Source organism: Triticum aestivum, chromosome 6A (assembly GCF_018294505.1).
Source record: "Triticum aestivum cultivar Chinese Spring chromosome 6A, IWGSC CS RefSeq v2.1, whole genome shotgun sequence".
Taxonomy (NCBI): domain Eukaryota; kingdom Viridiplantae; phylum Streptophyta; class Magnoliopsida; order Poales; family Poaceae; genus Triticum; species Triticum aestivum.
The window spans coordinates 104,724,883-104,750,783 of NC_057809.1; the positions used below are offsets into that span (position 1 = coordinate 104,724,883).

The 25,901-nt window shown below is 45.1% G+C and overlaps 2 protein-coding genes and 3 pseudogenes across 2 annotated transcripts; 1 reads left to right on the forward strand and 4 right to left on the reverse strand.

Moving 5' to 3' along the window:
- Positions 1-2,417: 2,417 nt before the first annotated feature.
- LOC123132334 (tyrosine-sulfated glycopeptide receptor 1-like) lies at positions 2,418-4,515 on the reverse strand (annotated as a pseudogene).
- Positions 4,516-11,081: 6,566 nt separating this feature from the next.
- On the forward strand, positions 11,082-13,156 carry LOC123132335 (indole-2-monooxygenase-like; annotated as a pseudogene).
- A 2,797-nt stretch (positions 13,157-15,953) lies between these two features.
- LOC123132337 (receptor-like protein 2) lies at positions 15,954-18,272 on the reverse strand. Its single transcript, XM_044552113.1, has one exon. It carries the CDS (start codon positions 18,188-18,190, stop codon positions 16,061-16,063), a length of 2,130 nt encoding a protein of 709 aa, XP_044408048.1. The 5' UTR covers positions 18,191-18,272; the 3' UTR covers positions 15,954-16,060.
- Positions 18,273-20,110: 1,838 nt separating this feature from the next.
- Positions 20,111-21,304, reverse strand: LOC123129509 (receptor-like protein 2). Its single transcript, XM_044549648.1, has 2 exons — positions 21,202-21,304; positions 20,111-21,111 (listed from the first exon to the last, which is right to left on the reverse strand). The coding sequence occupies exons 1-2, from the start codon at positions 21,302-21,304 to the stop codon at positions 20,111-20,113; spliced, it is 1,104 nt and encodes a 367-aa protein (XP_044405583.1).
- A 2,107-nt stretch (positions 21,305-23,411) lies between these two features.
- LOC123132336 (receptor-like protein 2) lies at positions 23,412-25,610 on the reverse strand (annotated as a pseudogene).
- Between the last annotated feature and the right edge of the window lie 291 nt (positions 25,611-25,901).

Here is a 25,901-nt window from a genome sequence, read left to right on the forward strand (position 1 = left end):
TAGGCTCACCCAAGCAAAACAGATTGCTTATTTTTGCCTTGTTAGAATGCATGGTGGTTTTTTATTTCTGTGAAAGGGGAAAAAAAAACATCTGGCGATACTTGTTAGAATGTCACTCTGCCTACACAAGTCCTATGTCTGCCCTTCCCCTACAACACTTATGATACAGAGAGATCTCTCCCAAAACCTTGTCTCTCCTCTTGTTCCCTCCCTAATCAAGCAGAGATATGATGTGGCAGCGCTAGGGTTCTCACCACCCAGCCTCCTTGGGTGCCGGCCCTCAGAAAAAAGCTGCCATCTCCGAATTCCCCCTATGGCTCACCTCTTTACCAACGACAACCACCGGCCGAAACAGCACCTACAACCCCCATTCACACGAGCTCCGCTGTTTGTGACTTTGACATAATGTTTACACTCGGAGTGATCGCACAGGACAGCTTATAACACTCCCACACAACTTTTGAACATTTTTCTTATAAAACCACATATTTTGTCCTAAGTATCGACATGATCCCCAGTTGCTCTTTCGTTGGCCGGTCGGATAGGTTGGGCCCACTATTTTCAGGCTGGAGGATCACTTGTTCCAATATGGTGTGCCACCGTGGCCAAAGCCCAATTTCCATATCAACACTGCATCAACAACCTCGAAGTTTCTCCGCCAACTCATTACATCTAGGGTGTCCCAAACCCTAAACCTAAATAAACATGCTCCTTGCCGCTGGAACAGGCAGCGACGGCCGGCGAATGTCAACTGTGTTTCCTGTGCTGCTTTGCATGGTTGGTGCATTCCTTGGCGCTGGCTGTGGTGCCCAGAGCGACTATTGACAACAAGGCGGCGCTTCTCTCTTAGCCTGATTTTTTTACACAATTCTCCCTTAGCCCGATGGTGCTTCCCCGCTGGTGGAGCTTGTTTGCTGGCCCGGATCGCCCCTACCCGACCATTTAGCGCACTTTGAAGTCTCTAGGTGGCGCGGGCCCAGGCAGCTGGGCCTACGGGAGAGCCATGCAACGGGTTTCACCATCAGATCTCTCACGTGTGGCAACACTCGCCTATCCTGCCTGGGGCGTGTCGTGGGGGCTCCGGTGGAGCTTGGGCCCACACGCCTTGAGCAATGCCATGTAGTGGCTCCCTGATGAATGGTAGTGAGCATTTTCATCCTTCGCGTGGCAGGCTCTTTGATTCTGGATGGTGCGGCTTTTGGCGGCGGCTGTGTGGGCTGCATGTAGCAGGCAAGGGGTGGCAGTGGTGGCGTAACATGGTGCTCTGAGTGAAAACTTTCTCTTGACATTTACCAGTGCCGTTGTCCTGCTTGGAGGCGTCGTTGAGATGGTGTCTTTGGGCATATGCTCCTGCTTAGTGGCGTTGTTGAGATGGCGCCTTTGGGCGTCATTCTCTTGCTTGGAGGCGTTGTTAAGGACTTCACTTCTCCACTCCTTGTACTCTCCAGGTGAAAAACCTTCATCCATTTATTTTCTTAAAAGTGTTGCCTTGGAGACCTGGAGCCTCGGTTTGGTGTTGTACGTGGCCTACAGTTATGCAGTCTGTTGGCAGAGAGGCTTAAAGGGAGTGTTCGAGTGCTGGAGATCGATGGTGGTGTGACAGCGGCCTGCATGGGGGGTGGATGTGCCATTTAGGTTGTCTCATGGGGGTTGAAGAGGCACACCTTTGCTTCCCTTGGGAGTTGTCTTCTCTCTCTCTCTCTCACGTTGGCATGGGTGGCAGATGCATGACGGCCTAGGCATCTATGCAACGAGCGATGCCTCACTGTGGCAATACTGCGGCGTAGTCAAAATCCCCGGGTCATGCAATGCTAATATATGTGGGCTTATATTTTTGTTTTGATTGTAATATGATTGATTGAACGGGTTGACATGTTAAATCGAGTGTAAAATCACTTGATTTTACAGTTCTCTTTTATATCAACGATATCAGTGTTAGCATGTGAAAACATGATATTGTGGGTCAGAGTATCAATTATGGAAGCCAAACATGCTTTGCAGTACGTACACGCATACTAGTTGATGTGAAGGCAAATGGCGTCTTCTGGGAATCTTTCATCTGTTCAATCTTCCAGACTCTAGTTATTTCATTCTATATGAAAAATCCAGTGAGCCATGTTCCATATTGATCATATATCGAGGTACGAAAGAAGAGACAGAGCTATGGTTAGAAAAAAGCACTTGTTTGCAGAAAGCAACAGCATCCAGAAGCATGATACGTCCAGGTACATACTGACCAAACTACTTTGCATGTGCACTGTTTCAGAAACATGCATTCTGCTAATAACCATAGCTCACAATATTCAATTAATACACTATTAAGATCCATTGCATGCAGATACAAAGATGTAAACAACATATCTGGATACTAGACCATTGCATACTTGATCAGATTACAGTGAAGTGGGTTTAGCTGCTTAGCCAAAATATCTGAATAATACTAACTGGTCGTATAGCACTCCTACCCCAAAGAAAAGACCAAAGGCAATTGCAAAGATGACTTTAATGCTGCATTCTTTTGCAGAGATGATGTACACAGGAGTTCCTTCAACCGAACTGAGCAGAGAATGGCACAGCTTTGGGTTCCCATCAAAACTAGAATTTGAAATGTGCTCAGCTGGCCTGCTGTTGGAATAGATCCTTCTAGGTCGTTGTTGGAAATGTTGAACTGCGAAAGGAAGTGAAGAATCTCCAATGCTGCAGGAATTTCACCCGTCAGATGGTTATTAGACAGATCTAGTTCCTGGAGGTTCGTGAGGTCGCAGATTGATTGCGGGATCTCTCCATAAAAGTTGTTGGAACTCAAGTCCAGAAAAAGGAGTGCTTTCAGCTGACCAGTCTCTTGTGGGATCATACCTGTGAATTTATTGTTGCTGAGATTCAGCACTTTGGCCCAAGCACTGTCTATGCGGTATTGAAGTGTTGATGAATCCGCAACATAAATAACTAGATCAAGGTCAAGGAGGCTTGGGTCCGAATAGATGCCGGGCTTATCTGATTTCAACATTGGCATCTGCATCAAGGTGATTGGGATTTCCCCAGTAAGACTGTTGTTAGATACATTCAGACGAAAGAGGTGGTTTAGGGAGTTGATCCAGCTTGGCATTGGTCCAGTGAGTCGATTGCTGTATAAGTCTAGCATCTTCAGATTTGTGAGCTTTGATAACCACATAGGTATCCTTCCAGTCAACGAACAATGGTGTATGGCGAGATGTTGAAGATTCTGGAAACCGTCAATGGTTTCATCTTGTGGCATGGCCTCATTCATGAAGTTTTTTCCAATAAGTAGGATGCTGATGTTCTTACAGCTCTTAAGGCCATGCAAAGTTTTTGTGATGTTCGTGAAGGAATTTCTAACAAGTGATAAGAAGGACAAGTGCTTCAGATTGCCTATTCTCAGGGAGATCTCACCATGCAAATTGTTGTATGACAACCGCAGTGCAGTCAAATTGCTGCATGAGTAAATACTTTCTGGAAGCATGCCACTGAGATTATTACTCATGAGATCTAAACTTTTTAGATTCTGTAGGGTGGCGAAGTTTACCTTGCTTAGATCTCCACTGAAGTTGTTGATCTTCAGATCAATGGTTTTCAGATTTGTGCAGTTGCCCAGAGTTGATGGCAACTCCCCAGACATATTATTGCTATCCAAATGGAGCTCCTCCAGCCTCCCGAGCTGACCTATGGACTCCGGGATGTTGCCACCGAAATTGTTCCATCCAAGGTCAAGAGTAAGCAGCTTACCGAGTTTGACCATGTGTGCTCCATCAAGTTCTCCTCTAGCGAGGCAGCGTGGAAGATTTCAACAGGGAGAATCCCACTTAGGTTGTTATGGCCAACCTTGAGAACTCTGAGCTTGGAGCAATCACCGAGTGCGGTGGGAATATCACCACTCAATCGGTTGTGACAGAGGTCAAGCAAAGCCAGAGATGGCGACCCCAGGCAAAGAGAAGATGGTATGTGCCCAGTGAAGCTGTTATTGCTGGCGTTGAGCACGATCAGATTCTTCGTCATCTTCCATATGGCTGATGGAAATTCTGAGCTGAACTGGTTGCTTGAGATGTTGAGTACCTGCAGAGGCCTGTCGGCGGTAACTAAAGATGGCAGCTCGGGCAGCGGTCCGTTGAGCTGGCTGAAGCTGACGTCGAGGACAATGATGCTTCCAGAGGACATGAGCTCCGGAGGAAGGACACCAGAGAAGGAGTTGTATGAGAGGTTGACACGCTGCAGGCTGGTGAGGTCGGCAAGGGATGGCGCGATGCGCCCTTCAAGTCCTCTAGATGCCAGGGAGACCTCAGTAACAGCTCCGTCTTCATTGCAGGTGATGCCTTCCCACTCGCAGCAGTCCGTGCCGTTGTCACGCCACAATGTGGCGAGGCCGCCATCTTGCGACAGCCCGGCAAGGAAACCAAGGAGGTTGCGCTTCTCCTGCTCGGTGCATGTGGTGGCAGGAGAGGCCAAGACGAGGAGCACGAACAGCTGCAGCACGACTGGAGGAATGATGGAGAAACGCATTGGTTGGTGTTTTTTCCCCTTGTTTTGCTGTTGCTGGCAGAATGCATGCACTGCTGGTACCATTTATCATCTAACAGTGGCCATATAGGTGGTGGCATGAGTAGTAGCAGGCTGCTATATATAGATATAGCCTGGCCCTGGCCCCTGGGGTACCAACCCAGTTTTGGGCCCGCTGAGGCTTACTGGGAATTTGCATGCTTGACGCTGAGGTCTTGCTATCCTTGAGTGTGGTACAGATATACGAGTTCACATGGGCTGGATTTCTTTTGATAAAGATGAATGCAGATTGGTACCAGTAACCAGGCAGCGTGATTTGTTTTCCATGCTTTAATGCAGAATTAAGTTAGATTCTGGAAATCAGAGTCAAATGGTCGATCAGAGGTGTGTGTATCTTGCTTATGTTTTGAAATTTCTTCTTATTTCATTGTTCAGTAGGTATTCTCTTCTCAATTCATGCTTGAGACTGACAAAATGTTCTGGTTTTCCTTTGTGCTCGCTGTTGGTAGTTACTCCCTCCGTCCCATAATATAAGAGCGTTTTTGACACTTCAATAGAATCTCCTGAGAAGGTACATACCTATCCAACTCATGCTTCGCGGGAACATTTTGAAAAGTTGTGTTTCATGTCTATGGGGAGATATTCTGCTTGATATTTATCATGCATTTGCTTCCAACTCTAACGAATAAATATCTATTATATCAGTTTGAAACTGGTTGTGTTTACAAAATAGTCATTACATCAGTTTGAAAACAGTTTCATGGTTAGTGTTTTTATTTATTTTTGAAAATGAGGATAGACAGATTTGTCGCTGCTGTCTCCATCTGAGACGTACATGAGTTCCTGCTTTCACTACTCGGCAGCTCGAGTTTACCTGTTGAATAGCTGTTATTGATTGATTCTTTCTCTTAGGGCGTCGTAATTGTATTTCATTTCTTGTTACTTTGCTTCAGGCATACACCGTGAATGAAGATCCTGGCAAAAACCCTCGACCACGTGTGTATGCCTGGAATGAGACTTCTTTTCATGGAAAGTTGACTCAAAGGCAGAGCGAGTGACTTGACTTTGGTCATCGGGGTCAAGTCTTGTTCGACAGAAAGTCAGAAGCAGACCATACACCAGGGCCACCCAGTAACTGCTAGTTTATACTCTTTGCTGGCTCCACCATTACTTCACCTTGACTATGTAGGCTCCGGTGCGAGCCTTGAAACTGTCTCTCTTTTTTTAAAGTAAAGTGCACGGTTAGTACAAGAAGTTGCGGCGAAAGTACAGTATATATGTCAAGTTTGAAATATCACAGTTCAATTAGTGATGTTTTTAAGTGAGTGTTAAGTGGTACAGAGTGGTTGTGTTTACAGTAACCGCGCTTTGTAGTTAGTGAACAAAATATTCATTATACCAGAGTTTGTAAACTGTTTCATGGTTGTGGTTTTTCTTATATTTCCTGTTAGTTCCTTGCAGATCATATTTTTGTGACATTTCCCTGGGTACAGGTCCTGGAACAAAGCAGAGTCAAAAGCACATGTGCATCATTCATGAATAATGTACTTCAGATGATGCACAGAGAGTGGCCATGGTGTATTCCCCTCTTCTCTTGTGGTAAAGAAGCTCTGAGCTTCAACTTCCTGTGGCTCCTTTTCTTGCTTTTTTTTATTACAGAAAAGCAGCAAGGTAAAACCGTCTCCATATGAGATAGGTAGATATATTGATTGATTGTTGCCTCTGCAACTTGTTCAGGGAGGGTTGAACAAGTACTCATCAAAGGCAGAGCAAGCAACTCTGACTTTATCTTAGCAGCAACCATACACCAAGTATGAACTTGGGTGACGGACTTCGGTCATCGTGGTTTGGAATCCGTGAATTTCCGCAGATCCTTGTACAGATTTTGTAGAATTTAGTCATCGCGCTCCCAATAGAATAGGTCTCAAGTCTTCTACGTCTGAGGCCAAGCATGCACGAGGACCAGTTGGAAGCTGCTGCTAGTTTATACTCTTTCCATTTCCATCATTACTTCATCTTGACTGTCTAGTTCCATTGTGAGACTCGTCATTTTGGAAAGGGCTTATGAGAACGAAGGACTTGTTCTTTCGTAGGGTCAAATTTTTGGTTGGCAATGAGATGTCAACAAGATTTTAGGAGGATACGTGGTTATGAGAGACACCCCTCGCCGTATAATATCCCATCTTTTATAACATTGTGCAACGTAAGGAGGATTATATAGGCACAGTTTTCCAGAAAAATCCTTTGAATATTTAGTTCAGATGTGCGTTAGTTGGTGAGCGATGGACTGACTGGATGCACTTGGTTCGGAGATTAATAGATGTCAACTCTCCGACCAGCCGGATTCGACGCAATAGAAATTAGCTAAAAATGGGGTATTTACGGTGAAATCTTTCTATATGGATTTGATTAATTCTGGTTCAATCTAAAGATCGTTGCATATTTGGAAGATTAAGGTTCCCTTGCGTATTAAAATTTTTATGTAGTTCGTCCATAAGCAAGTAATACTCATCAAGGACAACTTAATCAAGAGGCGATGAGTATGTAGTTCACATTGTTGTTTTTGTGATCATGATGAAACAATACAACATTTATTCCCTGAATGCCCACTCGCCAAATTGCTTTGGATAACAATTCATATAGCCTTCAACATTAATCCTCCAGTTGACATTGAGTCCTTGTTTGGAACGTGGTTAGCTAGGGTTGAACATACTACTGCGACTTGTATTCGGATTGGAATATGTGCGCTTCTGTGTGCTATATGGAACTGTAGGAATGATTTGAATGATTTGATTTTTAACAGACAACACACTTTAACTTTCTTGCAGGTCATCTTCAGAGCTACCGCATGGATCTACTGGGTGCAACCCAGTGGGAGATGGTAGCACGGGCTATATTCAACCAGTTCGAATGACGGTCGCATAACAGGATAGGAGTCTAGGAAGCATATCCTTCATATTGCCGTATCGGTTGTGATTGTCAGCATGTACTTTTCTTTTATTCTTTTGCTTCGCTCCGCTTGTGGGCTGTAATACTTTTATGACTTTATGATACTTCGTGGATTTTTTAATAAGATAAATGCATGCATCGTCATGATGCAGAGGCATTTCCAGAAAAAAGTTCCATTGTGAGCTTTGAAACTGCCTTTTTTGGGTGCTTAGACTTGGAACTGTTTGCTGGACCTGAGTCTGTTTTCTTTTCTCTTCTTCTGGACAGGGCTGGCTATCCTTTTCGAGCCACACAATGGACTGAATCGTAAGCTGGCAGCCATGCATTAGTGAGAATTTAATACTGCGGTACTGGTGGTGTAGGTTTCTATCATCCGAGACACGGCTGATATCACGAAGATGACTGAATTGAAGGGAAACCTGCAGGCGCATAATGAACAGTGACGAAGCACGATGGTGCGTAAGCAGACGATCCGCGACTGATAACGACATCTTGTTAGCGCCACTCCCAAATTACCAAAAGACATTGATGTCATCACTGACTGGTCAGCTAAGTTTAGCCCATCATTGTAGCTTGTTAAGGGCATGTACAATGGTGGTATATGGATACATATGCCTCATGACAAAAGCAATTTGAGGCATCTACATTAATTTTTTCTTTCCAATGCAAGCTATCACTAGTGGGCCTCATTAAGAAATAGAAAATAAAGACTCTAATACACATGCATCTTTATTTTTCACTCCAACCTTTTTCAGCTTTTGTCACTGGACCACATTTTTTCTCTTCAAGCACCCGCCTCCTGGAGAGGATCCCGCTTCCCTATCCGAACCTACTTTACGTCATATCCGATTCTACATGGCATGCGAGGCATCACCTTGAGGCTATGCATTATACATGCCCTAAGACCGACTGATTTGTTTATGGACTGGTCGGTGATGTTATTTATGCGGCCATTTAAATTCCAATTTCACCGCCTTGTGCTCCCCTAACCCGTCAACGTTGACCCCCTTGTCGAGTAGTCTCCACCATCTTCGGCTGCCCACCGACAATCTTCTCCCTCTCGTCCCATCTCCCATCCCTCGTTGATTTGTCGCCAGGGTGAGGCTAGCCTCACAGACGCCCGTACAGCTATCCGGGGCCACCGCGTCATCTCGACGCAGCCTCTCCCCCTCGGAAACGCAAGCATCGCCCCAGACACCCCCACGACCATTTGCCACCACCGCGCATTCCCTCACGTCATGCGCACCGTTGATCCAAAGGAGGGGGCCGAGGTAGAATGTTGTATGTTTCAGGTTTGATGACCAAGCTGAATAGACCACGTTACACCGAGATGAAGAGCAACGAGGAGGTATGTTGATAACATGGCTATGAAGGGAAGACTATGTGCCGAACAGTTAATGTTGTACTCCCTCCGTCTCATAATGTAAAACGTTTTTTAACACTAGTAATATATATTGCTGAGGACAACGACATGGCAAGGGGACATGTTTAAACTTTGATAATCTTCAATGGCCATGACTACATTTTACTGCGTCACCAAGATACACTATCACTCTCATTTTCATGAAATCATGAATATTTTTTTAACTCGTGCACATATCTGAAATCATGAAAACTTTCACAAAATTTCGAGCATTTTCTAAAATAAAGAACTTTTTTTGAATTTATCAATGTTTTATTATAAAATTTGCAAACATTATTTAAACAATTTTCTTGAATCGGAAAACATTTCTAAAATTGACGAATATTATTTTGGAAATTAGTGGAACAATTTTTGAAATCCACGAATTTTTTTTTGATCTAGCAAAAGAGCCCAGCTGCAACAGAAAAAAATCATAACCTCCAATGGCAATGACCGCATTTTGTTGCATCACGAAGATACAGTATCACTCTCATTTTTGTGAAATCGTGAACAATTTTTCAAAATCATGAAATAAAATTAAACTTGTGAACATATCTGAAAGCATGAACATTTTTACAGTTTTTTGGACATTTTCTAAAACCATGAACATTTTATACTATTTACAAACATTTTTTTAATTATGAACATTCTTAAAATACATTTTTTTCAATAGGCGAACATTTCTAGAATCGATGAACATTTTTTTGGAAATTGTTTGGTGGAACAATTTTTGAAATTCACAACCATTTTTTGACTTAACGAACATTTTTCGAAATGCATGACCATTTTTTCAATCAGCGAACATTTTCTGAATCAATAAACTATTTTGTAAGTCTCAAACAGTTTTTGAATTTCTAGGATATTTTTCAATCGTGAATATTTTTCAAATTGGCGAAATTTTGTTTAATTTTATTAACATTTTGAATAAACAATTATAAAAAAATCATGGACATTTTTTATTCCCTTACATTTTTTCTCAAAATTGTGAATATTTTTTGAATACACGAATATGTTTAAAAATCACGAACATTTTCTGGGCCCACAAGTATTTATGAATTATTAATCTTTTTTCAGAATTATCATTTTTTAATTGACCGAACATTTTTAAATTACCAAATTATTTAAATTAGAAAAAAAACGAAGATGTAACAGAAAAACAAAATGCGAAATTTATGACAGATCTCCCGGATATGGGCCGGCCCGAAGAGGCGCGCTGTTTCTTCTCCCAGCACGCAGAGCGCAGTATAGTAGGTTACTACTGGGCCGGACCAAGCGCGGATTCCCCTGTGTGATACGTTTTTTTATCACTTATAGATGACATTGATGGATAATATTTTGCAACTTTGGAGACAATTTCGATGATGTACCGACAGAAGCATTAGCCCCTTTATTATTAATTTTTTTAAAAAAATAAAGATAAAGATTTTGGGTAAATTGATTTTGTATAAAATGTTCATGAATTCAGAAAATGTTCTTGATTTTAGGAAATGTTTGAAATATTGTAAGTGTGTTCACAAATTTGAAAAATATTCACGATTTCAAATATGTGCACGAGTTTAAAAAATGTTAATGATTTCAAGAAAATTGACAGCGATAGTGTATCTTCATGATGCAGCAAAATGTGGTCATGGTCATTGGAGATTATAAAAAAAATCTCTCGTTACAACACACGGGCCTTTTTGCTAGTTAGTAAATAACAGCTGCAGCGGAGCATTGTCTTATGTTGAAGATAAGCTACATGTAAGTCAGCACGAAAATTTATTTTGGGTAAGTCGATTTTTGGCTATTATATTAAAGATCCAACGGATGTTCTTCTTTCTTCTTCCTCCAGCTTTCTTCCTCCTTCATTCATTTCTCCTTCCACAAAATTAACTTACCCACATTGTAAATTTAGTCAACTTACACGTAACTATTGCGGAAGGAAAAACATATTTTCCATGCATTGGCAGGTGGATAAGATACGTACGTACGTGATCATGGTTGCGCCGCGCATGTCCATCGATGGAGAAATTCAAGTCCACTACAACTAAACGTTGAACAGAAGTGGAGAAGGGCACGCACCAAACTCCAAACCTCATTGTCACGTAGCAAATCGCGAGCATGGGCTACACATCCAGTCGTGGTCAGAAGATCACAGTGATTCTCTGTACTCGATCACTCTTCTCGACCAGCTACAAATACGAGTACATTTAACTTACAAAAAAACACAGAAATACGACACCAAGGGAGGGTCCAGTACTGCTACGCGCTAGTACAACTAGAGCCGGCAATGGCGGCTCAACCAGTGCTACCACTATTGCTCTATCTCTTACTCGTCCCTCTGCTGCTCCTCCTCCGGGCAACAACCACGAGGTCGGCCGGCGAGCGAGCAGCAGCGGACAACCATGGGGGCCGTCCCCTCCCTTCGCCTCCGAACAAGCTCCCTCTCATCGGCCACCTGCACCTGGTCGGCCCCGACCCGCACGTCTCCCTCGCCGCCCTCGCCGCCAAGCACGGCGATGGCGGCTCATGCTCCTCCGCCTCGGCCAGACGCGCGCCCTCGTCGTCTCCTCCCCGCGCGCGGCCGAGGCGGTCCTGCGCACGCACGACCACGTCTTCGCCTCGCGGCCGCCGAGCGCGCTCGTCGACGCCCTCCTGGGCGGCGGCGCCGACGTCGCCTTCGCCCCCTACGGCGAGTTCTGGCGCCAGGCCAGGAGGCTGGTCACCACGCACCTGCGCAGCGCCAGGAAGGTGCACTCGCTCCGCCGCGGCCGCGAGGAGGAGGCGCGCCTGGTGATGGCCGGGATCCGGGGCGCGGCGGCCGCCGGCGCCCCCGTGGACATGACGAGGCTGCTCGGCAGCTTCACCAACGACATAGCGTGCCGCGCCGTGTCCGGGAAGTTCTTCCGGGAGGAAGGCCGGAACGAGCTGTTCCGGGAGGCGATCGACGGGAACGTGGCCGCGTTTGGCGGGTTCAGCGTGCTGGACTACTTCCCGGGCCTGGCCAAGGTGGGCGTGCTCGCGCGACTGGTGTTTGCCAAGACCAATCAGTTGAAGAGGAAATGGGACGAGCTGCTCGATAAGATCATCGACGACCATGTCAGCAAAGCATCGGCACAGGAGCAACACCCCGAGCACGATCAGCAAGAAGATCAAGAAGAGACAGACTTCGTTGATGTGCTGCTCGATCTTCAGGAGGGGTACAATCTCACCAGAGAGCATATCAAGGCCATATTGATGGTAAATCTCCTCTCATACCCTCATAATACCTTTGTCTTGGTTTATTAGTCCCTTTTGTAATTTATGCTAAATTTTGACCAAATATTTAACTGACAAAACCTTAATACATGTAAAATAATTATATCCTTAGATTCTTATTTGAACATAGTTTTTGATAATATAAATTTTGGTGACATGCACGAATATTTTGTTAATTAAATTTATGGTCAAAATTTAGCACAGATTACAATGGAGACAAATAAACCAGGACAAATGTTGTATGTTCGTAGCTAGCCTATTATGGTAAATATGGTCATATATTAAGTGTGCTGATGCTTCAGATCGAACCCATACACAAGACATGTTTGTGGCAGGCACGGATACGTCATACATAGTTCTCGAGTGTGCCATGGCTGAGCTCATGCGAAAGCCGAACCTCATGACCAAACTTCAAGCCGAGGTGAGGCAAAAGACACCCAAGGGCCAACAAATGGTGACCGAGGACGACTTGGGCAACATGGCCTACCTAAAGGCCGTCGTGAAGGAGACGCTCCGGCTACACCCACCGCTGCCGCTCCTCCTCCCGCACCTCTCCATGGCCGAATGCGATATCGACGGTTATAAAGTCTCCGCTGAAACTCGTGTGATCGTAAACGCTTGGGCTCTTGGTAGAGACCCTGGATCGTGGGAGGCTGCCGACGAGTTCATGCCGGAGAGGTTTGTGGACATCGTGTCCCTCGATTTCAAAGGGAGGGATTTTCAGTTTCTGCCATTTGGAGCTGGGCGAAGGATGTGTCCCGGGATAAATTTTGGGATGGCGTCTGTGGAGATCATGCTCGCCAACCTTGTCTATTGTTATGATTGGGAGCTCCCGGACGGCATGCGGCAAGCGGGCCTGGATATGACTGATGTGTTTGGCATGACTATGCGTCGGAAAGAGAAGTTATTTCTTATCCCGAGAATGAGATGTTAATCATGCATACTATCTGTCATGAGTTATGTGCACTTGTAAAGCTAGATATTACACTAGTATATATGGTTTTCCCAGTTTTCAAGAGGGTATGTGGGGAATACTCCAGGTACTCACATTCTGCCACATAAAAACTACCAACCTTCATCCCATTTCTAGTCCACCGCGATCAAACGGGTTTTATTGATGGTCGAAATATCGTGGAGCACGTTATCATTGATGCCTACCTCATCAAGTCTTGCCATGGTAGGAAGGAGCAACCCATGGTCATTAAGCTTGACTTTTGAAAAACATTCGACTCAGTTTCCCGGACTCCACTTATATCCACTCTAAGGCTTCGTGATTTCCAACCATTTTTTGGTAGACACCATCCTTTCTACCGGCAAAACAGTGGCCATGCTAAATGGTGGTACTCGGCCCTTGATTGCCTGCAAACACTATATGAGACAAGGCAAGCCCTTTCACCTTATCTCTTCATTATTGTTGTTGATATCCTTCAACAACTAATAAATAAAAATCATAGTCATAGTTCTCTCTCCTATCCATTTACAACTACCTACCACCAACAACACTAGAATACATGGGACGGCGCCCTTGTCGCAGCTAAGTTCTCACCCCAAGATGTTGAAACCCTAAAACACATCTTAGACGACTTCGCTTGAACCCTGAATTGATCTGACGTGTTTGGCATCAGATCTCGCCATCACAAACAGATGATGAGAAACCATAACCTCAGCGCCCAAAGAGACGACAGGAATCTACGTTGGCACTATGTTGGTTCCGTCCAGACGGACAAATTCGAGGAGGATCGGAGCTCAGAAGACCAACTCAAAGAAGAGGCGTTGTCATCCGCCTGAACACCGCCCTGTGAGGACTAAAAACCCTAACCTAAACTACTAGTCGGAGTCGAGACACCGAAATTCTCCTCCAACCGCCTGCCGACAGAGCGGCAAGCAGAGGTGAGGCGAATCCACGGGTCAGCCGGTGTCCAGAGACCCTCTTTGGTTCATAGGATATGAGTATCAAGTGAGTAGAAAAACCATAAGCGGTGACATGTATCTCAAATAATGAAAAAGGAAATGACGTTTGGTTCATGTGGTAAGAATTTTTTTCATTATGCCTAGGCTAATGCTTTTTTCCTTTGGCAAAGAATTGACTCCTATCCTAGGAATAAGCAATAAGATTATATTGCTATAACCAAAGGCCTCAAAGAACATTTTCCTATGAAATTATTATCCTTTTGAATTCCTAAAAAATCATGTAAACCAAAGGGGCCCTAAATTAGTAACAGCTGAAGATCTCTTACTCCTAAATGAGATAATTACTGTAAGAAATGCTAAAAGATGGGGTGAAAATGAGAATTTGCCGAAATCACTAATTGAGAAGTACTCCTCGCAAAGACCACTCTCACCTTTCTAGGTTGCGACAAATGGCGCGCTATATGTGCGTCACTTGTCACAATCTTGGAGTTTTCCCTTTTTTCATAGATCTGTTTATTCAAAACATTTTATCTCTTAAACCGTGCATTCAAATATCGAACTGTTTTCACCGTTTGATTTCTCGCGTCAAAATCTTCAAAACTAGATCCCATCTTGGTAGATTTTAACAAACTTTTTTCACAAAAAAACCGAACCAGGAGCATGGTTTTTTCCCTTTCCGAAAGAGGCACGGCCGTGCCTCTTGGGAAATAACAACCGTGCCTCTCGCGGAAAAAAAGAGAACAAAAAACGCATTTTTTTTCGTTTCTGAGAGGCACGATCCGTGCCTCTCGTGGGAGGAAAAAAATAGAAAACATGTTTTTTTCGTTTCCAAAAGGCATGGCGGGCCTCTCACGAAAGCAAAAACCGTGCCTCTGACGGAATAAAATAAAATAGAAAACACTTTTTTTTTCGTTTCCGATAGGCATGGTTGTGCCTCTCTGAAAAGCTAAATCATACCTCTCGCGGAAGCAAAAAAAACATGTTTTTTCATGCAAATTATTTTAGCCTAAATGCTAAGGAAGACCGGTGGAAAACCAAAATGTCGAAAAAACCCAGAAAAAACCGTTTAAAAAGCCAAAAACGCGTGCGAAAATAAAAATACAAAATCCGAAGGGAGCATCCGGAGCGTGACATGTGATGGGCGGCTGAGAGCGCGCCAAGTGAGGCTGGTCGTTGTGAGGCTCCCGAAGGAACGCTAGTCAACTAGTTGCTCCCAGAATTTGCTCTAATTTTTAACTTGAAAATAAAGCTCAACTGGGCTGGTTTTGAAGCCCAGTTATAAGCGGCGTCTGAGCCCAGTTATAAGCTGGGCTGGTTCCGGACAGATTTGGGCAATCCAGAAAATCTAAGCCCAACCTTCTACCATTGCGCACCAGTGGAGAAGGTTCAATAGCTCTAAGATGTTGCGCTGCTGCGCCGCCGCTGGTGGCACCTTCTCCCTCGATTCCGGTGCGCGCCTCGCTGAAGCCATCGAACGTACTCCCATCCCCTCCCCACTGGCTAGCGGATCTTCGCAGCCTGCCGGCGAACATCTTCCCAGCCCCTCGCAGTCACCCGGCGAGTTGGGCCGGCCGGAATCGAACAGGAAGCCGCGGAAGCTGGCGAACCGGCGGCTGGTGGCCGCCGCAGGTGTAGCTCATACGATCCGTCGATCCACGACTCGGAGGTAATTAGCCCAGTTCTCTATTTTATTTGTATTCTAAAATAAAATAAACATCATGTAGTTAACTGCATGATATTAAGCCAAAAGTTATTTGTTAGTATTAACCAAATAACTGCATGATCAATTAGCCCAGTAGCTTGGAAATTGGGGTGGATTTAACTGCAGTTATTTGTTATTAAGCCAAAAGTTAGAGCTATTGATCCTGCAACTTTGTCAGCGAAGAGGACCATTTGTTATACCAGGAGCCATCTTCCTACAGCTCTTAACAAGTTTGCTAGCTAGAAAAGCAAACATCATGTACCTGTATTATTCAGCAAGCTAACAATATGCAAATTACCTTATCCATTGCATACATCATACTAGACCATATTACAGTTGATGTGGGCTTATCCAAAATATCTGAATAATACTAACTGATCATATAGCACCCCAACCCCAAAGAACACACCAAATGCAATCGCGAAGATGATCTTTTCGCTGCATTGTTTTGCAGGGATGATGGAGACGGGAGCTGCTTCAACTGAACTGCAATGGTTAGTAAGCACAGAGCCGCACAGCTTTGGGTTCCCGTCAAAGCTAGACGCCTGGAAGGTGCTCAGCTGCTCTTCTGCTGGAATAGGTCCTTCTAGGTCGTTGTTAGAAATGTTGAATCGTGAAAGGAAGTGAAGATTCTCCAATGCCACAGGGATTGCACCCGTGAGATGGTTATTAGACAAATCTAGCCCTTGGAGGTTCCTGAGGTTGCAGATTGATTGTGGGATCTCTCCATAAAAGTTGTTGAAACTCAAGTTCAGGTAAAGGAGTGCTTTCAGATGACCAATCTCTTGTGGGATCACACCTGTGAATTTATTTTTACCGAGATTCAGCACTTTAGGCCAAGAACTGCCCATGCGGTATTGAAGTGATGGATTCATATATATTGGTAGATCAGGGAGGTTTGGGTCCAAATAGATGGCAGGCTTGTCTGATTTTAGCATTGCCATCTCCATCAAGGCGATTGGGATTTCCCCAGAAAGACTGTTGTTTGATACGTCCAGATGGAAGAGGTGGTTTATGGAGTTGTTCCAGCTTGGCATTGGTCCGGTGAGTTGATTATTAGATAACACTAGTATCTTCAGACTTGTAAGCTTTGATAACCAAGTAGGTATCCTTCCAGTAAACGAACATTGTTGCATGGACAGAAACTGAAGATTCTGAAAACCGTCAATGGTTTCATCTTGTGGCATGGCCTCATTCATGAAGTTTGTGCCAATAAACAGAGTGCTGATGTTCCTGCAGCTCTTAAGGGCATGCAAAGATTTTGTGATGTTTGTGAAGGAGTTTCTAACAAGTGATAGGAAGGACAGGTGCTTCAGATTGCCTATTCTCGGTGAGATCTCACCATGGAAATGGTTGGCCGACAGCCGCAGTGCAGCCAAATTGCTGCATGAGTAAATGCTTTCTGGAATGATGCCACTGAAATTATTCATCATGAGATCTAAACTTCTTAGATTCTGCAGGGCGGAGAAGTTTACCTTGCCTAGATCTCCACTGAAGTTGTTGATCTTCAGATCGATGGTTTTGAGATTTGTACAGTTGCCCAGAGTTGATGGCAGCTCCCCAGACATGTTATTGCTACCTAAATGCAGCTCCTCGAGCCTCTTGAGCAGAGCTATGGACTCCGGAATCTTGCCACTGAAGTGATTCCCTCCAAGGTCAAGAGTAGCTAGATTACTGACTTTGACAATATGTGCTCCATCAAGTTCTCCTTGTAAACCATTGTTGGGGAAGGAGAGGTACTCCAGTGAGGTAACGCGGAAGGTTTCAACAGGGAGAATCCCACTTAGGTTTTTGTTGCCAGCCTTGAGCACTTTGAGCTTGGAACAATCACCCAACGTGTTTGGTATGTCACCGCTCAGTTGGTTGTAACAGAGGTCAAGCAATGCTAAATATGGTGACCCAAGGCAGAGAGAAGATGGTATGTTCCCACTGAAGCTGTTATTGCTGGCGTTGAGTGCAATCAGACTGTTCATCACCTTCCATGTGGCTGATGGAAATTGTGAGCTGAACTGGTTGCTTGAGGTGTTGAGTACTTGCAGAGGCCGGTTGGTGGTAATCAAAGGCGGAAGCTCGGGCAGCGGTCCGTTGAGCCGGTTGAAGCTGACATCGAGGACGATGATGCTTCCGGAGAACATGAGCTCCGCCGGAAGACCACCGGAGAACGAGTTGTGCGAGAGGTTGACGCGCAGCAGGCTGGTGAGATTGGTGAGGAACAGCGAGATGGGCCCTTCAAGTCCTTTAGACTCCAGGGAGACCCCGGTGACGGCCCCATCTCCATTGCAGGAGATGCCTTCCCACTCGCAGCAGTCCGTGCCGTTGTTATGCCACGATGTGGCGAGGCCACCATCACACGAAAGCCCGTCGAGGAACCGTAGGAGGTTGTGCTTCTCCTGCTCGGTGCATGCGGTGGCGGGAGAGGCCAAGAAGAGCAGCACGAACAGCTGCAGCACGACCGGAGGAACAGTGAATGAACACATTGGTTAGTGTTTCTTCCCCCTTATTGTTTTGCTGTTGCTTGAATAATGCATGCAGTGCTGGATAGTTATCATATAGGGGTGGATTTAGTTGCATGTCAGAGCTACTGAACACCATCCATAAGATTCTCTATTTCTTTTCATGGGTGCACCTCAGTGCCTGGGGCCACGATCGGTCGGTGCACCAAAAGACAGTGACACTAGCATAGGAAAGCAACATCCATACCTACCCATTATAGCTATAATAAAACCCTATAAACTAGTTTATATAGCTATCACCTAGTTATGGATGGATTAATAGCTACCGATTAGTCCAAAAATTTCAAGTAGCAAGAAATCAATCTATTATCTCACTGCCCCAAGTTTCATGTTTAAGTGTAAATGCCTGAAGAGAGTAAGGTTAATTGCTAGTTTAGTCGTCTTTCCTGACCTATTCATTGCATTGCTGCTCAAGAGTGCATAGATTTGTCCAGGGCCCAGGGGGTGGTGGTCTCCTCTACAGACTTACTACCACATGTTTATGGCATGAGCTAGTGAAGGCCCAGGGGGTATGAACCTAGTTTTTGGACCAGGGGGTACGAACCTAAATTTGTCCCAGGTGGTACCAACCTAAATTTGGAAACGTGATTCATGTCTATGGGAGATATTCTGCTCAATAATTGTTATGAGAGGTCATTTTCCGCCAGCTGTATGAATTAATACTCATCATTTCAGTTTGAAAAATGCTTTATGGTTGTGTTTTTTCTCATGCTTCCTGTTAGTTCCCCAGAAATCTTATTTACTCATTTCCTTGGGAGAGGTCCTGGAACAAAAGCAGAATCAAAGGCACATATGCATCATCCATTAATGGATATATTTCAGATGCACAAAGAGTGCCCATGGATTATTCATCTGTTCTTTTGTGGCAAAGAAGCTTTGAGCTTCAACTCCCTATGTCTGTTTTTCCTCTTGTCATTTTCCTTTTTGGACAAAAAAAAACACAGCATTTAGATGTCTGCACATGATATAGACATTCCTGCTTTCACTACTCAGCAGCTCGAGTTTACCTGGTAAACAACTGTTCTTGATTAAGTCCTTTTTCAGGACATTCTAATGACAATTCCTTTTTTTTGAATTTGCTTCATGCACTGCCAACCTCTCTTGCTAGCTAATTATTTTCAGGCAGCTAATTTGGCCTCAGATGGTCTGCAGCAATATTGTTGCCATGTTTCTCCATTGTTATTTGTGAACGTAGACAAGTTTTGTTGCCAAAGCTGCTCCTCTTCATAGTTATGATCGATTATACTGTTTATACATGTGCCTGCCAACACACATTCTTCTGGACAAATGGCAATTTCTCTGTTGTATTCCACATACCGTGAGAGTGGGGGTGGGGGGAATCTTTCCCATGGATATGGACTCTTCCAAAGCAGCTGAAGTATTTTTCCTGCTTGCTTGGATCACCATTCTGCTGTTTGTGTTCCTTTTCATGTGCAAACTGTGTAAACAGTTCATCCTCTTCTAAAACTAGTGTAGGTGTAAGGGTCTGTTTGGTTTGTGCCCATATTTACCCTACCAAAAAATTGGCTAGCCAAAATTTAGGTTGAGGTTTTGCTTGCCAACGGATTGGCCAGCATTGACTACAAAACGCAATAGATTGGTAAAGGAGCATTGCCGCATTGGCATACCAAAGAGTTGGTTCCTATCCAATAAAGACCAACGTTTTGATCATCTCAAAAAAAATTGTACTTTGGTCGCAATCGAAACATATCTTAGAACTAGTTAGAACACATAACACCACTTAATTTACCCTTCTTGACCAAAACAGGGTGGTTTTACCATGGTTCACATGCATGTGAACTTGGCTGCAAAGCTACATGGGTGTTTGGCTAGGCTTTAGTTATGGCTTTCTGTGCTTATAAGCTTCCACCCAACCCAAACAGTTTACTTATTTTTGCTGATGTTCCTGCAGCTTTTAAGGGCATGCAAAGCTTTCATGATATTTGTAAAGGAGTTACTACCAAGTGATAGGAAGGACAGATGCTTCAGATTGCCTATTCTTGGTGATATCTCACCATGGAAATGGTTGCCTGACAGCCGCAGTGCAGTCAACATGCTGCATGAGTAAATGCTTTCTGGCACTATGCCACCGAGACGATTCCTCATGAGATCTAAACTTCTTATATTCTGCGGGGTTGAGAAGTTCACCTCGCCTAGATCTCCACTGAAGTTGTTGACCTTCAGATCGATGGTTTTGAGATCTGTGCAGTTGCCCATAGTTGATGGCAGCTCCTCAGACATGTTGTTACCCAAATGGAGCTTCTCCAGCCTCCTGAGCTGACCTATCGATTCTGGGATGTTGCCACTGATGTGGTTCTCTCCAAGGTCAAGAGTAGCTAGATTACTGAGTTTGACCATTTGTGCTCCATCAAGTTCTCCTTGCAAACCATTGTTGGGGATGGAGAGGTACTCCAGCGAGGTAGCGTGGAAGATTTCAACAGGGAGAATCCCACTTAGGTGGTTGTTGCCAGCTTTGAGCACTTTGAGCTTGGAGCAATTACCTAGTGTGTTCGGAATGCCACCACTCAATTGGTTGTGACAGAGGTTAAGCAAAGCCAAAGATGGCGAGCCAAGGCAAAGAGAAGACGGTATGTGCCTAGTGAAGCCGTTATTGCTGGCGTTGAACGCGATAAGATTCTTCATCATTTTCCATGTGGCTGATGGAAGTTCTAAGCTGAACTGGTTGCTTGAGACGTTGAGTACCTGCAGAGGCCGGTCTGTGGTGATCGAAGACGGCAGCTCTTGCAGCATTCCATTTAGCCGGTTGAAGCTGACGTCAAGGGCGATGATGCTGCTGGAGGACATGAGCTCCAGCGGAAGGCCACTGGAGAAGGAGTTGTGCGAAAGGTTGACATGCAGCAAGCCTGTGAGGTCAGCGAGAGATGGTGAGATGCGCCCTTCAAGTCCTTTAGATGCCAGGGAGATCTCAGTGACGGCCCCATCTCCATTGCAAGCCTGTGAGGTCGGCGAGAGATGGCGAGATGCGCCCTTCAAGTCCTTTAGATGCCAGGGAGATCTCAGTGACGGCCCCATCTCCATTGCAAATGATGCCTTCCCACTCGCAGCAGTCTGTCTCATGGTTCCACGACGCGGCGAGGGTGCCATCTCCCGACGTCCCAGCGAGGAACTGGAGAAGTGCTTCTCCTGCTCGGTGCATGAGGTGGCGGGAGAGAGGCCGGAGAGTAGCAGGAACAGCTGCAGCACGGCCGGAGGAATGGTGAAGGAACGCATTGGTTGGTGTTTTTTCCTCCCCCTTCTTGTTTTTCTGTTGCTTGAAGAATGCATGTGGGGCTAGTACTATTTATCATCTAGCTGTAGCTTTATTATGCTAGGGTGTGCAGAACACCATTCAGAAAATTCTGCAAGTCATGGATGCAGCCGGCTGCACAAAAGACAGCGACACTAGCATGGAAATCAATAGCCACGACCCAGTTGACTTTGTCAAATCTTTCATGAGAATACTCTTTATTCACTAATGGAAGATTACACTACATATATTAAGTAATTAAGCTGAATCCGTGATCTTCTCTTTTAGCTTCATTGAACTAGTAAAAAGGAGTTAAAAATGGATTGGGTTTGTTATCTACATATTTTTCTTGATGCAAATGTACCTACCCCAGTGGGGAGCTGGCTATATATAAGGCTAGACACGTCCAAGTTAATCATCAGTTAACAAGAAACCGCCATGTTCCCTCTGACCTGTGATAGAAATTCATCTCACAGCTAACTCCCTTTCCTCTGGTCTGGCTGTGTTCAGTACACAATAGTTGTCTCATGGGGCCATGATTGACCGGCTGCAAAAAAATAGTGACACTAAATTACAAAATGCCTTCCTCCTTTCCCTATTTTTTCCCCACAATGTTCAATCTGGTTTCCCCCTCTCCGGCGGCCTTTCTGGTGCAGGAAGGCAGGAACAAGAAAAACACACATGTACGTTTGAACTGTAGTCTAAAACATTTTCGGCGTTAGTTTTGTGTGTCCTTTTTTTGCTGCTGGAATGCTTGCAGTGCTAGTACATTCTATCATCTAGCTTCAGAACACCATTGAGATTCTTCATCTCATGATGGATGCAGCTAAGAGAGAGGGCATGGGCACTGGGCCACAGTTAAGTTGGCCCCATGGTCCGCAGGCTGCACAAGAGACAGCGGCACTAGCACGGGAAGCAACAACCGTGGCTATCAATTAGCTACAGGTGGCTATCCGATCAACTAGGTATCTGAACTACCATTGGACGGCATTATGATTTAGACTGTCTTTGCTACCTCTAAGTTTGTACCCCGCTGGCTATATAAGGCTGGACACTGCGTCCAAATCATTCGAGCAACTCTACCCGTTAGCACCACAAGGTTCATCTCTCTCCTATGACTGACTTAAATTCGTCTCCTTTACATGCCAACTCTATCTAGCATTTGTTATGCTCTTTACCCACCCCATTGTGTATCTTGGTATAGAATAATTGGTATTAGAGGGAGTACATGGTTCATAAGTTCATAAGGCAACAAATTCAGCGTGCTGATAAAGGGTTCGCAAGAAACAAGTTCGTCCTTAAAAAAAGGGCAGCCCCAGTGCATGTAGCTCCCGCTTGCGCAGGGTCTGGGGAAGGGTCCGACCACTTTGGGTCTATTGTACGCAGCCTTTCCCTACATTTCTGTAAGAGGCTGTTTCCAGGACTTGAACCCGTGAGCTCATGGTCACAAGGCAGCAGCTTTACCACTGCGCCAAGGCTCCCCTTCAAACAAGTTCGTCCTTGCACGAGAAAAATGACGAGAATTTGTATCACATTATGGTTTTCTCTGAAACAATGACTGATACAGTGGAGGATAAAAGTGCTCTGATACAGCGGCAACAAAAAGTGGTGCAACGGAGGATCAGGGTCGGTGTGGTTACGACTTGCGGCGGCTGCGGAGTCGTCGCCACGTCTCGGTACTGCCGGCCTCTACCGCTAGGCCCCCCTCTTTGTACTCTGATAGAATCCTGCATTTTTTCTTGCTTCTAAAAAAAAATCCTGCATTTTGAGCACATAACTGATTTTGTACAGCGCTTTACAAGTTTGCTAGCTAGAGAAACAAACATCATGTACCTGTATTACTCAACAAGCAACGATATGCAACTTTAGAAGAGACTCGACGAACATATAAGTAAGCGACCCACTTGTAGGTGGATACAAAGATGTGAATAACTAAGGCATGTTTACCTTATCCATTACATAATCATACTAGACCATATTACTGTTGAAGTGTGCTTAGCCAAAATATCTGAATGATACTAACTGGTCATATAGCACCCCTATCACAAAGGAAAGACCAAAGGCAACTGAAAAGATGACCTTCATGCTGTATTCTTTTGCAGAGATGATGGAGACGGTAGCGGCTTTAACTGAACTGCAATGATTAGTAAGCACAGAGCCGCACAGCTTTGGGTTCCCGTCAAAACTAGAAGCCTGAAACGTGCTCAGCTGGCCTGTTGCTGGAATAGGTCCTTCTAGGTTGTTGTTAGAAATGTTGAATCGTGAAAGGAAGTGAAGATTCTCTAATTCCACAGGGATTGCACCCGTGAGATGGTTATTAGACAGTCGAGCCCCTGCAGGTTTGTGAGGTTGCAGATGATTGTGGGATCTCTCCATGGAAGTTGTTGAAACCCAAGTTCAGGTAAAGGAGTGCTTTTAGATGACCGATCTCTTGTGGGATTACACCTGTGAAATTATTTTTACCAAGATTCAGCACTTTGGGCCAAGCCCTGCCTATGCGGTATTGACGTCGTGATGGATTCACTGCATAAATAAGTAGACCTAGATCAAGGAGGCTTGGTTCCGATTCCGAATACATGCCAACCTTATCTGATTTTAACAATGGCATCTGCATCAAGGTGATTGGTTTTTCCCCAGTAAGACTGTTGTTAGATACTGTACATTCAAACAAAAGAGGTGGTCTAGGGAGTTGATCCAGCTTGGCATTGGTCCGGTGAGTTGATTGCCGAATAAGCTTAGTATCTTCAGGTTTGTGAGCTTTGACAACCAATTAGGTATGTTCCAGTCAACGAGCAGTGGTGCATGGAGAGATATTGAAGGTTCTGGAAGCCGACAATGGCATCATCTTGTGGCATGGCCTCATTCATGAAGTTTTGCCAATAAGCAGGGTGCTGATGTTCCTACAGCTCTTCAGAACATTCAAAGCTTTTGTGATGTTTGTGAAGGAGTTTCTAATAAGTGATAGGAAGGGCAGGTGCTTCAGATTGCCTATTCTCGGTGAGATCTCACCATGGAAATGGTTGGCCGACAGCCGCAGTGCAGTCAAATTGCTGCATGAGTAAATGCTTTCTGGAATAATGCCACTGAGATTATTCCTCCTGAGATCTAAACTTCTTAGATTCTGCAGGGCGGAGAAGTTTACCTTTCCCTCCACTGAAGTTATTGATCTTCAGATCGATGGTTTTGAGATTTGTACAGTTGCCCAGAGATGATGGCAGCTCCCCAGACATGTTATTGCTACCCAAATGTAGCTCCTCCAGCCTCTTGAAGTGATCTATATTGACTGGGATGTTGCCACTGATCTGGTTCCCTCCTAGGTCAAGAGTTGCTAGATTACTGAGTTTGACCATGTGTGCTCCGTCAAGTTCTCCTTGCAAACCATTGTTGGGGAAGGAGAGGTACTCCAGCGAGGTTGCGTGGAAGATTTCAACAGGGAGAATCCCACTTAGGTGGTTGTTGCCAGCCTTGAGCACTTTGAGCTTGGAGCAATTACCCAGTGTGTTCGGAATGTTGCCACTCAATTGGTTGTGACAGAGGTCAAGCAAAGCCAAAGATGGCGAGCCAATGCAAAGAGAAGACGGCATGTGCCCAGTGAAGCTGTTATTGCTGGCGTTGAGCGCGATCAGATTCTTCATCACCTTCCATGTGGCTGATGGAAATTCTGAGCTGAACTGGTTGCTTGAGACGTTGAGTACCTGCAGAGGCCGCTCGGTGGTAAACAAATATGGCACCTCAGGCAGCAGTCCGTTGAGACGGTTGAAGCTGATATCAAGGACAATGATGCTTCCGGAGGACATGAGCTCCATCGGAAGGCCACTGGAGAAGGAGTTGTGCGAAAGGTTGACACGCCGCATGCTGGTGAGGTCGGCAAAGGCACGGCGAGATGCTCCCTTCGAGTCCTCTAGATGCCAGGGAGACCTCCGTGATGGCCCCATGCTCATTGCAAATGATGCCTTCCCACTCGCAGCAGTCTGTCTCATGGCGCCACGACGCGGCGAGGGCGCTGTGTCCCGACATCCCAGTGAGGAACTGGAGAAGTGCATGCTTCTCCTGTTGGGTGCATGAGGTGGCAGGCGAGACCAAGGAGAGCAGCAGGACCAGCTGCAGCATGGCCAGAAGAACGGTGAAGGCACGCATTTTCTGCACTTCTTGTTTTGCTGCTGCTTGAAGAATGCATGCAGTGCTAGTACTAGTTATATCATGCAGCAGGGGGGGTGCAGAGCGCCATTCAGAAAATTCTGCATGTCTATAACCACTACTCCCTCCGTTCCTCTTTGTATCATACATCCGTATGTGGTCCATAGTGGAATCTGTACGAAGACTTATATTTAGGAACGGAGGAAGTAGCATGGAAATCATGCAGCCGGCTGCACAAAAGACAGCGACACTAGCATGGAAATCAGTAGCCACGACCCAGTAGATTTGGTT